At 36.7% G+C, this 15,029-nt stretch overlaps 1 protein-coding gene across 1 annotated transcript; it reads left to right on the top strand.

Moving 5' to 3' along the window:
* Positions 1-1,507: 1,507 nt before the first annotated feature.
* Positions 1,508-13,474, top strand: LOC128365776 (secretagogin-like). Its single transcript, XM_053326355.1, has 11 exons — positions 1,508-1,651; positions 2,065-2,135; positions 4,291-4,383; positions 7,410-7,499; positions 9,363-9,419; positions 9,596-9,673; positions 9,874-9,929; positions 10,578-10,623; positions 10,805-10,864; positions 12,523-12,591; positions 12,797-13,474. The coding sequence occupies exons 1-11, from the start codon at positions 1,582-1,584 to the stop codon at positions 12,923-12,925; spliced, it is 819 nt and encodes a 272-aa protein (XP_053182330.1). The 5' UTR covers positions 1,508-1,581; the 3' UTR covers positions 12,926-13,474.
* The last annotated feature ends 1,555 nt before the right edge of the window (positions 13,475-15,029 follow it).

Below are 15,029 nucleotides of genomic sequence, written 5' to 3'. Positions count from 1 at the left end.
CCTATGGTGTCTATTGATGTCTTTTTGTAGAGTTATGATTAGGTTTTGCATCTCTATCACTAATCATGGCTTGGAAATAACACTGTTCTTGCTGTACATAGTTTTATCTGACTCCAATGTCTACAACTGCTTTGATGTTTTTTCAGTCTAACTCCCTGAAATCCAACTTTTTTGCCTGAAAATGAGGTTCAGGACACAGAAAAAAAACACTACCACTTGCAATTACCTTAAAGCAGACACATATGGCCATTTGTTGTTGGTATTGTTTTTGTTTTGTTTTTTGTTGTTATTGTTGTTGGTTTTTTGCTTTCTGTGTGGGATTTCAGAAGCAGCTGGCTGTGTTTCTGTCACATTGTGTGAAAGATTGATAATTTCCTTTATAAGCCTAAAAAAATAGCATCCACTTAATTTCTGTTGGCACACGGTGGGGAAAGTGAAAATAACCAGTAGTATCAAGTCTAGACTCCTAAGTCTACGTGTGTGTGTGTGTGTGTGTGTGTGTGTGTGTGTGTGACTGCATGATGTGGCTGTGAGTTGTACTGTATGTATATATGTGCTTTCAGACATGTGGGTGTGTGTATATATATGTATGCACATGTAATATACACACTGTGATATATTCACAAGCCTATCTGAATGCAGCAAATCCTATATTGTTTTGGTACTAAGTACATTACTATACTAGGGATTTGTTGGTAACTTATTTGAAATTTTTTTAAAAAGCAAGCAGTGGCCGGTGATGTCTTCATCCTTTGTTGTTTTTCCTCTCACATGTACATTCTGTTCATAAAAGTAGAAATTAATTATTTCAATGTATTGATTTGTTACATGTAATAAATTTAATGTTACCGTCATGATTCAAAAAAGGAAATAATGCAAAACAATGACTGTTTTACCCAAGCTAGGAGAAAACACTGCATAAATACAATTGACATGTTTGCTCATCATCAGTCTTATTTGTTCCATTTTTTTTGTCATGGATCAACATGTTTCACTAAGTCATTCTGCTGGTGTTGGACATTTCTTCATGCGTATATTAATATTGATTAAAATAATTTTACAGGCTTTAAAATGTCTGCATTGTCTCTTTTGTCAGGACTCTCACAAAATAAGTAGATCTGTTTTGTAGTGTAACAATACAACCACCAGATGGCAAATACAATGCTGTGCACTCTCCTGCTCTCTCTCTCTCTCTCTCTCTCTCTCTCTCACTCACTCACTCACTCACTCACTCACTCACTCACTCTCTCTCTCTCTCTCTCTCTCTCTCTCTCTCTCTCTCTCTCTCTCTCTCTCTCTCTCTCTCTCTCTCTCTCTCTCTCTCTCTCTCTCTCTCTCTCTCTCTCTCTCTCTCTCTCTCTCTCTCTCTCTCTCTCTCTCTCTCTCTCTCTCTCGCTCTCTCTCTCTCTCTCTCTCTCTCTCCTGCTCTCTCTCTCTCTCTCTCGCTCGCTCTTTCTTACACAGACTCAGAGGAGGTGTGGTTTCTACTAAGTCAGAAAAAGCATATGTCAACCAAGCAAGCCACTGAACTGTGCTTCATGTTTAAAAGTTGACTGTTTTTTCCCCTTTTTCTCTATTGAAATGGAGATTGCTTTTGATAACCTGGACGCAGCTGGTTTCCTGGAAATCTGGCAACACTTTGATGCTGATGGTGAGAACAGTTAATGGTGTTAAATTTTTTTCTACATAAGCATAACATAGATAATACAGAACTCAATTATAATTTATCTTCCACTGTCACTAGACATAGACATAGGGAGGATATTTGTGATGACAGATTCTTGAGTCTTAGTTGTGGGAGATCATTTAAGTTCTTAGTATTATATTATCATTACAAAAAAACCATTGAAAGTAAAGTGTGTTTGGTATTTCTGTGTATGAGGATGGCAGTTTCTTATGTATTTACTAGATGTCATGTGTTTGAAAGGGGCCTGATGGAGAAGAAAAGGTGCAAAATAACTAACTGAAAACTTGTCTTCTCAGTATTAGTTCTTAGTGGTTCTCAGTATGTTGAAAATTCAAACTTGCATCACTGGATTTATAACGTGTTTTTTCATTTAACAGATAATGGTTACATTGAGGGCAAAGAGCTTGATGAATTTTTCCGTCACATGATGCAGAGACTGGGTCCACAGGTAAGTCGACTTCAGTTGGATGAATTTCAAATGCAACTTGGAATGACAGCATTTCAATAAAATGCACATCAAGCCAGCTGACCAGGCATAAAGCCGCCACACCAATTACAAAACTAATGATGTTAATTGTGGCTTGCTTGCCAGTTGTATAGATACTCTAAAACTTATTATTGTCTTTCTTATGGTCTCCATCTTTAGTACATGGTACACATTCTACATTTACAGGCATCTGTTTATTTTGAAATTTGCCACGAAGTTCAATAATGATATAATTAAATTCCATTTTCTTACGTTTATGTTTAGGATTTCATGTAATACAGTACATTTGGACATTTCTGATCTCTGCTGTGCAGGCAGCTGAGCCTTCATGCATCCATCTGGATGGGTGGGGTGACTGTAAGGATGTTACACAGCACAATTAAAGAGATCTGGTCACTGTCAGAGACTTGGCAAAGGAAAGCCCTCAATTCAGTTACAAATTGAAGTGTGTGTGTGTCTGTGTGTGTGTCTGTGTGTGTGTGTGTGTGTGTGTGTGTGTGTGTGTGTGTGTGTGTGTGTGTGTGTGTGTGTGTGTGTGTGTAAAATAGGCTAGGATAGGTGACAAATATCAGACTCAGGTTATTGTTAGGGTAAGTCTCAGGAAAGGAATTTAAGTCAATGTAATGTTCCCAAAAGTGACCATAGTGTGACAATTGTGTGTGTGGAAACAACATGTTTACTGAGCAATGTCAATGTTATTCTGACTGAAGATTGAGCCCTTCTCCTAACCAGTTACAGTAGAAAATCATATGAGTGCAAACTATTACTACATATTCGTGTGTGTGTGTGTGTGTGTGTGTGTGTGTGTGTGTGTGTGTGTGTGTGTGTGTGTGTGTGTGTGTGTGTGTGTCTCTCCCTTGGATACTAATGGGGCTCTGCTAAAACAAACAGACCACATGCCACTTTGTCTTTCTGGTGTTTGCTTTCCATCATTAATGCCCCCAGGATAAGTGCCGTGTTTTTTGGCTTCAGAGAAATACACAAAACATGTCAGTCTATTCTACTCTAATCTGCTAATGAAACACACTGTAACTGTATAATTATATTTAGTCTAGTGCATTACACCCAGTATTTATGCAGATTTTTCTACATTCATTCTTTTAAAACAACTAATAAAAAGGATATTTTCAACTTCTACAAATACATCTTTGTAGAAAATGCACTATTATGTTTATACAGCAAGATATTATGCTTTTCAACTTCAGTGTACATTTAGTATTGTATTTAAATTAATTATTGTACATTCAGTCAAATATTTTTACATGTGATTTAAATTTTTTGCCTAGAAACGGGATACTGCTGTTGCCTGGCAGAAAAGTGGCGCTGGAGATAAATGCTTGCTGTAATGAGCGACGGCCTGGCACCTTGTAGTCTGCAGACTGTGTGCTCTGTACTGCATGCAGTGATGATTCAGACCATAGATCAACAGGTTTCTATAGTTACAAATGCAGCAATGAAGGGTTTGCAAAGAGAAACTGGAACATTTACAGATGGATATATTGTAAAATAACTTGGACATCTTAAAACATTCTAGCCTTCAGCAGTTTTAACACTCTGTCTGAGCTGTGGTAGAATCTGCTTCACACAGGAACAGAAAACCGGATACTTAACTGAGATAAGCAACTGACAGTGTCTTTACAGTTTTTTCTATCACAAATGATCTGTTGTTGTACTTTGCAAGAATCTATTTTTCACAAGCTGAACTTCATTAAGTACTTCACAAGTAAAAAATTGTTATTGACTTGACTTGTTCTTGACTTCTTGTTTATCTACAGCACATCACTGTAGAATAAACTGATGAGCAAGTAATTAGATATTTGGACTGTGTACACTTTGTATTAGAAGTATCTCCTGTTCCTGAAAGATGGGTCATGGGGGCAGATGTGTAAAGCATCATACTCTTTTTTTCTGTGTATAAGAAAGAGCAGGTAGCCCAAGGGCATGTTGCTACATATACTCTATACCAATTGGGTTAGCCTGAGTTTAAGAAAGCAGACCTTGGGATGAAAATCAGATATCACAGTATCCATGTTGATAATGGATTCTGTGATATAACTGTCCAATCTAGTACATGTAGTATATCAAAGTTGTATTTTAATGCATTGTGTCTCTACAGGAGAAAGTGACTGAAGAGAGAGTTCAGAGACTGAAGCAGAGGTTTATGTCTGCCTACGATGTCACTGCTGATGGGAAACTACAGATTCAGGAGGTGCAGTATTTCCTTCATGCCAGCATGTGAATACAGGGAAATAGGAACCAATAGGATTTTGCTATATCTTTGTCTTTGTCCATATATATTGGAATCTGCATGTCTGTTCCTTGTTCATGCTTCATCCTGCTTAAGTGGTGATTGAACACCTACACCCTCACCGCCTGTTCAATATAAACTGCATTTAGCCCTGTACACATCTTTTCTGTGTGTACTTAATCAGATTTATGGTTGACATTAATAATAGTGGACTGGCTCCAACACCAGCCCTCCTTCTTTCTCTCTGTCAGACAGCCTTTAACCGTTTCATGCTAACTTGGTCTTTACTTTCTGTCTTCTTCCTCTCCTCAGTCCCCCCTCCCAGACTCATCTAATACACTCACCCCTCTCTCTTCATCTTCTGCTCATCCCTACTTCTTCCGCACCATCACCTCTTCATATTTTATTTATTTCATGTATCCATGACAATGATACAGCTTGCACCAATTTAATCAGAGTGAAAACTCTTTTTCAGGGACTGCTAATGATAATGCTAAGCCATCATACTGACAGACAGAGTCAGCCAGAAGAGAACAGCTTTCAAACCTTTTTTGCTGCATACATGATATACTGTACACGTATGTGGCATACCACAGTTTACTGTATCTGTACAGTATACATTATATATGTACCATAGATGGAATATAACCTTTCCGAGTGCCAAGTTGGACTCTCAAAAACAATATTTCTCCAAATTGCTGATGATGTATTCTCAAATGACATTTTGATTGGAATCAATTCATTTAATTGAATTGCGTAATTTGACTGACAACTTAACAAGCTGTTACCTAGGAATTTAAAGCCATATCCTGATGACATTGTTCTCTGACTTTCCACTTTGTGTAATTGATGTTATTCCTGGCACAGCAGCAGTACTTCATCTGTGTTCCTCATTCTGGGAAAAAACGTGATCAGGCCAATCTCTTAATGCATTGCACCCACACACCCCAACAACAGCTTTATGTTTTTACTCATAAAGCTAGGGGGGGAAATCAATACATGTCTGCCATTAGTGTCCTGTTGAAGACACTGATATACAGAGGATAATAGATCAACAGTCCAGTGTGGTCAAAGCTCTTTGTAGCTTAATTTGAAGCTAGAGTACTGTAAACATCATGCCAACTCAGGACACATTTTGCAAGCTTTTCACTCCTGATATCTATGCATATACCTCAACCTCAAGTATTGAATTCAATATTCAATTTACTGTCGAACCATAACATAAATTACTGTGGAACTCATATGGGTCTTTTTCATGTAAACTACAGTAACATGAGGTCAGAACTGTAACTGAATTTCAGAATGACAAAGAAAGCATACTAAGTCAGTATTGACTCTGATACTAATTTAGCAAGTTGATTTAGCAAGTGATTAGTGCATCTCCACGGTGAAAAATAGATTGATTGAGTGAAGACTTAGAGTGAAAAATGTGAGCAAAACAGGTCTTTACTGAGCAGTCACTGTCATCTAAAACATTTGGCAATGCGCTGCTCTATAGAAGACACTAGGAAGGAAGTCAGCAAGCTGATCTTGAAACCACAGCTTCCCCTGTCATAGCTGCATCAGGAAGTTCAGTGTCTTATGATCTATTAAACACCAGGTTCACTAATGATCACACAAGAAATTAAAGGAAAGTGACAAATATTTATTTAGTCTGGAAAAAGTACATTTAATCACTTTTATACTGTTGGGTAAACAACATACCATGCATGTATGGACTGAGACTTTCGCCATCGTCATCCAAATTTTAACTACTATGCACACCGTACAGTCTGATGTAAGCCGTCTTCTTACTTAACAAGCATGGGTGTACTGTATTCTGTTTATAAGGTGTACTTTCTTTTTATTTGTATATTGTTGAGATGCATAATTTTCCAGCAACTGCTCATCTGGACTATTTTGTGTGTATGACTACTGTACTAAATCACACAAATGCAAGGGACTCTACATTTTGTCAAGAATCCTCCTGCAGATCAGCAAATGAAAGTATGCATTTCTTCCAATGTTGTCCAATGTAAAGATCCATAACTCCTGGTTTAAATTCCATGGTCTAACTATTATCTTGACTTGTTCTTATATCTTGGTTAAGCATCTGATGAACAAATTGCCAATAACATCAGTTGTGCAAATCATGCATCATGCAAAAATGTAATTCATTTCCTGTTTCCATTTTCTCAATTTGCTGGTCTTATTGTAAGTTATATATATGTTCCAACATATATATTGTCTGAAAGCTCCCTACAATTTCTCTCTTTTTATTTTTCTGTACTTTGTTTTTATTATTAGTGGGGGGGTTAATTGTATGTTTTAATGTTTCTCAAATTGCATGTTTTTCTGTTTATGTAAAGCACATTGAGTTGCCATTGTGTATGAAATGCACTATATAAATAAAACTGTCTTACCTTGCCTTGCCTTACAATAGCAAGACTTTTTTAGTTTGTTGGTTTCATCCCTGAATATTCGGCACATCTGCAGTTGGCATCACTGTTGGTGCATTGCAGCTTCTTCTTTTGGCTGTTCTTCAGCCGCATGACCAAAATGGCCCCAGTGTCATCTGTATTTTAATTATATTGATGATAGGGGCCCGTTTTAATCTGCTAATGGAAAGCTGATATTATTAAAGAAGGACAGGCAATAGCAGGGCAACGTGAACTGGAGAGGAGCCAGGAGGAGCTGCCGTACAATATACATCCTCTGAAGGACAAACACTTAGTCTCACTTATCCCTGGTGGTATCTAGCCAGATCAGCCATCTTCATCAGAAGTGAATAGCAAATTGTATTCAAAAAGTCAGTGTACTGGTCCTGATAATCCACAGACCTTAATGTCAAGAGTTTCATTGCATCTATTTTTTCACTACAAAACTCCCTCTGACTCAAAATCAGATATGGCAAGCCTAGACTATTGAGAGGTGTATATGGGTGGTGTGAACTCTGTGGTTATTATTGGACTTAACTGGTCTGCTTCAACCTCTGCCTTATTTTCCAGTTGGCCAATATGATCCTCCCTGAAGATGAGAATTTCCTGTTAGTTTTCCGCAGAGAAGCTCTTCTTGACAACAGCGTTGACTTCATGAAGGTAACATTTTTATATAACCAATTTTCATAGACCGTACCATTAAAACCACAAAAAGTGAAGAGCTGTCCCGGTGGGCTACTGATCAGACAATATACTACTGTATCATGTCTAGAGCTGCAACCATTAATTTATTAACTGATAAATTGGTCAACAACAAATCAATTATTTGATAATTGAATAACCATTTTACTAATTTTTAAGCAAAAACACACTCAATTTGCTGGCTGCAGCCTCTTGAATGTAAGGATTTGAAGTTTTTCTGTATCACATGATAAAAACTCATTATCTTTAGATTTCAGATGTTGCTCAGATAAAACTAGACATTTGAAGACATCACCAAATTATAATTTTATAGACAAGATGATAAAAACGAATCAATTAAGCAATAAGTTGATAATGAAAATAATCAGTTGCAATAATTAGTTAGCCCTAGTTGTATCCCAATTTCCATATATGGCAGATACAGAAATGTGGACCTATGTACCATATTATAAATTATTTTTGCCTACAAAATGTTTTTTAACATTTAATTCAACACTGCTAATTGTTCATTTTAATTCAATTATTGTTTAATTTGTTGTTTATATTGGAAACTTATAACTTTGAGCAATGAAACAGTGCAGTGAGATGCTGATTAGACACATTAACTTATTCCTGTATAATCAGTCAAAACAGATTGGCGAGCAGCCAGCCTGGTCTTACTTTCTAATGAGTACATCTTAATGTATCATTGACTTGAACTGTGAATTCTAAAAATTCATTGAGAGAGCCTGACCTGGAGACTGGGACCAGTCCGGTTTAAATTTAGAATGAGGTTCAAGTATCTATAACAGTCTTGTTACTGCGATCACATTACTGTACATTTGTCTGTAATGCAGTAATGTAAAACATTACTGGTACTGAATTCAGTAATCACATTACAGTCACTAATTCAACAGTTAGGTCAATTATACTTGCATTATATGAGTTCTTCAATTATCTTCATAATGGGTGGATAGAAAGGAATTATCAAATATACCTTTTCATGCATGCTTGCTTAACAATCACTTGACCTCTCCTGACTTTGGCTAGAGTTTGTGTGGGAGATGTGGTCAAAAAGGGCAGTCAACAAACTTTTAAGGAGTGGATATGTTCACATTTCTTTGAACTGACAGTAAACTGCAAACTGTGGCCAGAAACAACTATCCACTGCTGTGAACACAACATAAAATCTCTTTAAGTATCTGCAAAGGCAACATGCTAACACAAAGCAAAGTAAGCAAAGCCTCGCTGACCTCGAGTAATGCTCAAATTGAGTGTATACTGACCCCAACCAAGCAGCTTGATTTAAAACAGGTAACAAAAGCAGAGAGGAATAGGCTTGTACAGTAGCACTGTGCGTAGAAGAGGAAATGTTTTTTGTGCCCATTTCTACAATAGAATCGCTGTTTCGGAAACTTGCTCAGTAAGATACAGATAAGACGGAATGAACGGAATGCTGACAACAACAAGATGAAACTTGTTCCATGATGCTCTTTCCAACTTCACTATCATTCCCATCCCAGAGTCAAACACTCTCTGCAGTGAACTAGGTATTAAAGCCATCACTGAACACTGCAGTCATGAAACCACTTACTGTGTCACTGAACATATTGCAAGATGATAACTGCTACTATTTTCTCCTACCAACGCTGGATATTCTGATGTCTGACACTCCCACTGTGAAATGCCTATAGTGTTAGTTAGTTAGTTAGTTAGTTAGTTAGTTTTGAAGGTTTAATGTTATATTATTAACTGGTATTTATGCAACAATGCATCTCAGGCGATGTTGCAGAGTAACACCTGCTACCTATTGCTTATTCATCCTCTCCTAACCCACTATAGATATGGAGGAAGTATGATGTGGACTGCAGCGGCTACATATCAGCTCAGGAGCTCAAGGTAAGGTCGCAAGCACATGAAACCAGTTACACATCTTTTTTTCTGAACAAGGAACCTCTGTGAAAGGTGGCATTGGCAGAGAATGGCTTTTGCCCTGCAGCCACTATTCCCAGTGCTGTCAGACATTGAAATATTTGTCCATTTGATTGTGATTTTAAGTTTAACTTCTTTCTTAGGCTTTCCTGAAAGACCTGTTCCAGCAGCACCACAAGGAAGTGTCTTCTGATAAGCTGGAGGAGTATACTGACGCAATGGTAGCAATACAATTCTCTCTCTCTCTCTCTCTCTCAGGCAGACACTTAATTGCCTTAAGTTTTATCTGTGGAAACTTCTAGTAACATTCTTACTAGATATTCAAAGTCAGATAGAAAGTTAAGTTGGTTCTTTAGTCACAGGTGGCCTGAGGTGATAACCAAGGTATTTTCCTCTTCTCAATACACTGTTTTTCTTGCAGATGAAAATCTTTGACAAAAACAAGGATGGCCGTTTGGATCTGAACGACTTGGCCAGGTATTTTCCAGAGAACTACTCTGTGAAGTGGTAGCAATGTTTAGAGACCAACTTTCTGTCACCTCTGATTGTCTTTAATGTATTAGACAATACAAGTAGTGCTGTGAACCTACTGTCTTTTCTGTTGTCAGTAAAGACTGATTTGATCAAAAAATATTTGATCTATAAAATGTCAGAAAATCGATCACTGTTTTCCAATGCCCAAGATAAGGATTTCATATGTCTTGTTTTGTTGAAACAGCAACAAATACAGCAATCAGAAAATATTACTTTGTATCACATTCTGTTCATTTGAGAGGCTGGAACCAGATAACCTTTTTAATGACTAAAAACAATGAATTAATTATCTAAATAGTTGCAGATTCATGTTCTGTTAATTGACTAATCAGTTAACCATTGTAGCTCTAATTTTGATTACACAAAAAAAGCTACATCTGTAACAATCTCTTAATAATACTTTCAAGAAATAGTAATGTAAACATGGCTTCATGTACCTTATTTTAAGTGTCATTCTGTATATTTCAAAGAAAATGAAGTGATTATTTCATCATAAAAGATATATTTTCTGTGACGGCTCAAATAAGATATAATAGGATATAGTATGATTGTAATGTGACATTACAATGTAATGTATTTTTTTCCTACTAGGATCTTGGCTTTACAAGAGAATTTCCTGCTCCAGTTCCAAATGGATGTACGTGTTTTGTTTTTGTTCTTTATAATACATTGTCCAATGAAAATATTAGGGTAAAGTATGTAACAGATGAATAAATGAGTTAGTTTAGGTTAGGTTTTTGGTTATTTAGTTATTAGTTATTTTGAACCTCTTTATCTTTTTTGATTTTAAACATCTCATCTCTTCTTGGCTTCTCCAGGCCTGCAGTAAAGAGGAGATGAAGAGAGACTTTGAGAAGATCTTTGACCATTATGATGTTGTAAGTACAATAATGCACAGAGAGACAGATGAGAACTGCGATTTCATAATCTTATTATACAAATGATTGATGTAATTTGCAGAAAAATCTTAGAATATGGACTGCATTTTGTGATCATCATGTAACCAGCTGCAGATTGTGGAGTCATTTGTGCACTTTGTGTCCAAAGGTTTCAGGTTTAGGAAATGTTGTGTTTTACAGGAGGTTAACTAACAATCTCCCTCAACTTGTTCTTTTAAAACAGCATCAATGAGCTAAGAGTTATATGGCCAGTTATATTAGCACTACTGCCTGTGGCCAGTTTACTTTTACTGGCAGTTTCCATGTGCTTCAGTATCATTTTCTCATTTTTTTTTATTAAAAATCTCTCATCAAAAACACAATAGTGCTTTAGCAGCACAAGGGGAGTAATGTTTTATACAGTAGTGACAGCTTTCTAAGAGATATCACTGCCACTAAATGTTTTCCATTCCCAATTTATAACACTTTATATTTAACATAGTGTGTGATGGTGTGCACTAGAGGACTTCTATTAGCTCCCTGAGTGTTGTAATGAAACCTAATGAAATAAAACTCCCATTATGTTGTCGGGTCACTCTTGGGGATGAGGAGTTAACTCTGTCAGAGTCATTCACCACATAGCTCTTAATAGGAGTCAATAATTCTCATCCGGTGTCACTAATTAGCCTCCTCTACTCTGTACAATCATAATTATGAGCTTGTATATTTTTTCGAGTGGGGCACTGTACAAACTAATGGACTGCCTTTCTCTGAAACCTTTTTAGTCTGCATGCAGAGAAGCTTTGTGAGTGGTGTCCTGTCAGCTTTCATTCAGCCAATGTTTTAAATGCGGTTTGTAATGTGTTTGATTGTGACCCTGATGAAGGACACAACCACCACAATGTGGTCTAACAATGAAGTTGTTCAATGTTACAAGTGTTGCTGGAGGTTTGACTTTTTCAGTCAGCCATGGTTTTTCAGTCTATGTGTTTGGGTAAAATACAAGTATTTTATATCAGGATAATATGGTGTTGTATCACACAAACAGCACTTAAACCATGGTAAATTACTCAAACTACTAAATGTACTGAAACTGTTTGTCCGGTCACTCCCACTGTGACTTTGCTAATATGTATCACTTTAAAACAAAGCCAACACACTAGTCTGTGAATGATCACAGGTGGAACTTTGAAGTTATCCAATAGATGATTGCTGATTCTAGTAAACAGCAGGCCTTCATACAGTATCTCTACTGAAGAGGGTGAAAACATGCTGAAAGTAACAGATTTCAAATTTAAAGAGTGTATGTCTTCAAGCAAGACTCTAATGTCTCATTTTCTGCCTTATGAAACTTCTTTCAAGAAAGTGTTTTTGCATTACTGCATTAAGAAGGAGGAACAGAAATGTTACTGTCACTGTCAAGTTACACTCCTTCAAATCATACTGCAGTGTATGCCCTAGTCCAGCATATTTACTCTCTCCTAGATGTAAGCTGGGATGTGTTTCAGCCCCACCCATGACACTAAGTAATACGCCCAGGAAAGGAAAGCTAATGAATGGCTAAATATTGTGGGTGGGATGTAAATCAACAGAAGTAATTATACACAAATCTTATTTCTTTCTTTTGCCCTTTTCCCTTGTTCTTTTTTCTTGTTTAGAGTAAGACAGGAGCGCTGGAGGGTCCTGAGGTGGACGGCTTTGTCAAAGATATGATGGAACTGGTCAGGGTAAGACACCATTGCTGCTTTTTAGTGTCTGAATATCAGAAAGCAGATCTTGACTGAGTTTAATGACAATGCACATTTGTTAAATATTCCACATAAGAGAAACATTTTCATTAAAAGGCATGTATATTATCAGCACCACATTTCCTGCAGAATGACTTTTGACCCTCCCTCCCCTCCCCTCCCTCCATCTGTTCACTTCCCCCAGCCCACCATCACGGGTCCTGAGCTGGACAAGCTGCGAGTTGTCCTGCTGCGCCACTGTGATGTTAACAAGGATGGGAAGATACAGAAAAATGAGCTCTCTCTCTGCCTGGGTGTCAAGCATAAACCTTAAAGTTATAGTACAGTATGGTATTATGAAACACTGACTCTGTATTTGTTGTTTTGTCAATCAGTTGTGTACTGAGAATGAGCTAATGTGGGAAACTTTATGTTTTGATCACGATCAGTCTTATGATTGAATTATTTAAGGTCATTATTCATTATTTGATTGTGATTATGATACAAACAATTTGATGCTGTGTGAATAAAAGAAAATTAAATAACTGCACATTCATGACTTCAAAGGATGGTGATTCTATGGGGCAAAAAAGAATAAGATATGAATGTTTTTGGCTAAAATGAATGTCTGTGAAATTTGTAGGAAAGTGTTTGTCTGTGGAAAGGTTAATGTAGCTTTCGACAATGTAGAAAGGTGTTGGGTTTTTTTTATTGAAATATAACATGTTCCTCTTTTAATTTGGAGCTGCAGGAGTGTTGGCCATTATTGATGCTTGGCCATTTGCATGATTCTCTGCTATAAAAAAACATAAAATAAACAAAAACCTTAAGGTATGTTGTTCATTGTCCTTTAATGTGCCGTTGAGAAAATAAAGTTATTATGACAAGTGATGGGCCCTTTGATTTTTGATGTTTATTTGTTTGTTTGTTTGTTTGTTTGATCCAGCTTTTTAAAATATATTACAAGTTAAACTATTAACTGTATCAGTCAAAATTCAATATGCAAACTTAAAATATTAACTGAGATTATTACTTCTGGAGTTCCTAAATAAGACCATCATTACGCATCATCATTTAAAAAAAAATCTTATAAATCAGCTTTGATCACAAAGTACTTTTAGTGCTCCATTACTGTAGGACTAACAATTATTTTCACTGTCAATTAATCTGATGATAATCCTTTTACTTCAGCGATTAGATATGGATTCATTTCCTGGTGATCAACTAACTTTTAATGAACTGTTGCAGCTCTACATTACTACAATGTTTTTTGGTATTTGCCTTATCCTTCACTATAATTGCAGTAATTCTGTAACAAATTAAAAACCAAAAACTGATTGACCTTAATTGATGAGTTGTTTGTCTTTTGGATGCTTGTATTGTGTTCATCTCATTGTACATGATGTTTAGCTTAGTGCAAAGAATGATTATAAAATAATTGTTCTTTGGATTTAACATTCTTCATCCAATGACTCATTTATGCAGACACTTTTTTCAAGCGACTGATGAGTCACCAGGAGGACAGTATTCTTTGTATGTAAGACCTTCTGTATAGTATAATATGATTTTACTGATGAACATTACCATAGATTCATCAGAAATATAACATCTCAACAGAAGACAGCGCTCCTGGTCATGTAAGCTTGATATTCTGTTAAGTGTAAACTAATATAGATTTGGAGATGTAAAGGTTTGCTTCGACTTTCAGGCAGCTTATTGTGATCAGCCCTGTGAGATGCAACAAGATGACAGGGCAAGTCTTTGTTAAGTAGGAACCAGACAAAGAAAACCAACACAGTTAAGGAGATGGAAACCCCTGCGGCCACTAAAAGGAAGCTAATGGTGCAGACCTAAAAGCTTTACTTCACCGCAGACTGCCTGATTGCCCTGTAAGTCCCCCCAAAGCTGCGGTGGTGCGTGCTGTTCTATCTATGCGTACATGTCTTCATTAAACAGAGAGGCATGACTACAAACAATAAGAGGAGAGACTATACATGTGTTCATACATAGTAAAAAGATACACTTGTGTGAGTGTTTGCATGCTGGGCTGTACAGTTAAAGGCTTATAACTGTTTGTATTTGTGTGGGCAGAGCAGCTGCTACACAGCTGCTGCAGAACAAACAGTTTCCCATTTCTGGTTGAAAGCTTTGCCTTCAACTGAATCACAGGCCTCATTTACTCTGGATGTTTAACAGTTGTTGTGTGTGTGTAGCACTTGAATTAATGCAAGGTTAGGATCAGGGATCAATACTGCACTGTATTTTTTTCATTAAAATGCTACAAATAAAAATACAGGATTTCACAGTCAAATGAAAAATGAAACAAGCTTGCTTTTCCTGATTTTATTCTCTCTCTTTCAGAAATCTGTTTTTGCCATCTTTAGAATTACAGGTTTTACTGACTTAAAACTATTTTATAGGTAATCAAGTCCTTGTGG

Source organism: Scomber japonicus, chromosome 10, assembly GCF_027409825.1.
Source record: "Scomber japonicus isolate fScoJap1 chromosome 10, fScoJap1.pri, whole genome shotgun sequence".
In the NCBI taxonomy this organism is placed as follows: Eukaryota; Metazoa; Chordata; class Actinopteri; order Scombriformes; family Scombridae; genus Scomber; species Scomber japonicus.
This window is presented reverse-complemented; position numbering and strand designations above follow the sequence as displayed.

Bases quoted from the DNA above. Each gene is read 5' to 3' on its own strand.
- LOC128365776 (XM_053326355.1), top strand. From the start codon at position 1,582: ATGGAGATTGCTTTTGATAACCTGGACGCAGCTGGTTTCCTGGAAATC. The intron at 10,865-12,522 runs GTAAGTACAATA...TTTCTTGTTTAG, and splicing joins TCTTTGACCATTATGATGTT to AGTAAGACAGGAGCGCTGGA. The intron at 12,592-12,796 runs GTAAGACACCAT...CACTTCCCCCAG, and splicing joins ATATGATGGAACTGGTCAGG to CCCACCATCACGGGTCCTGA.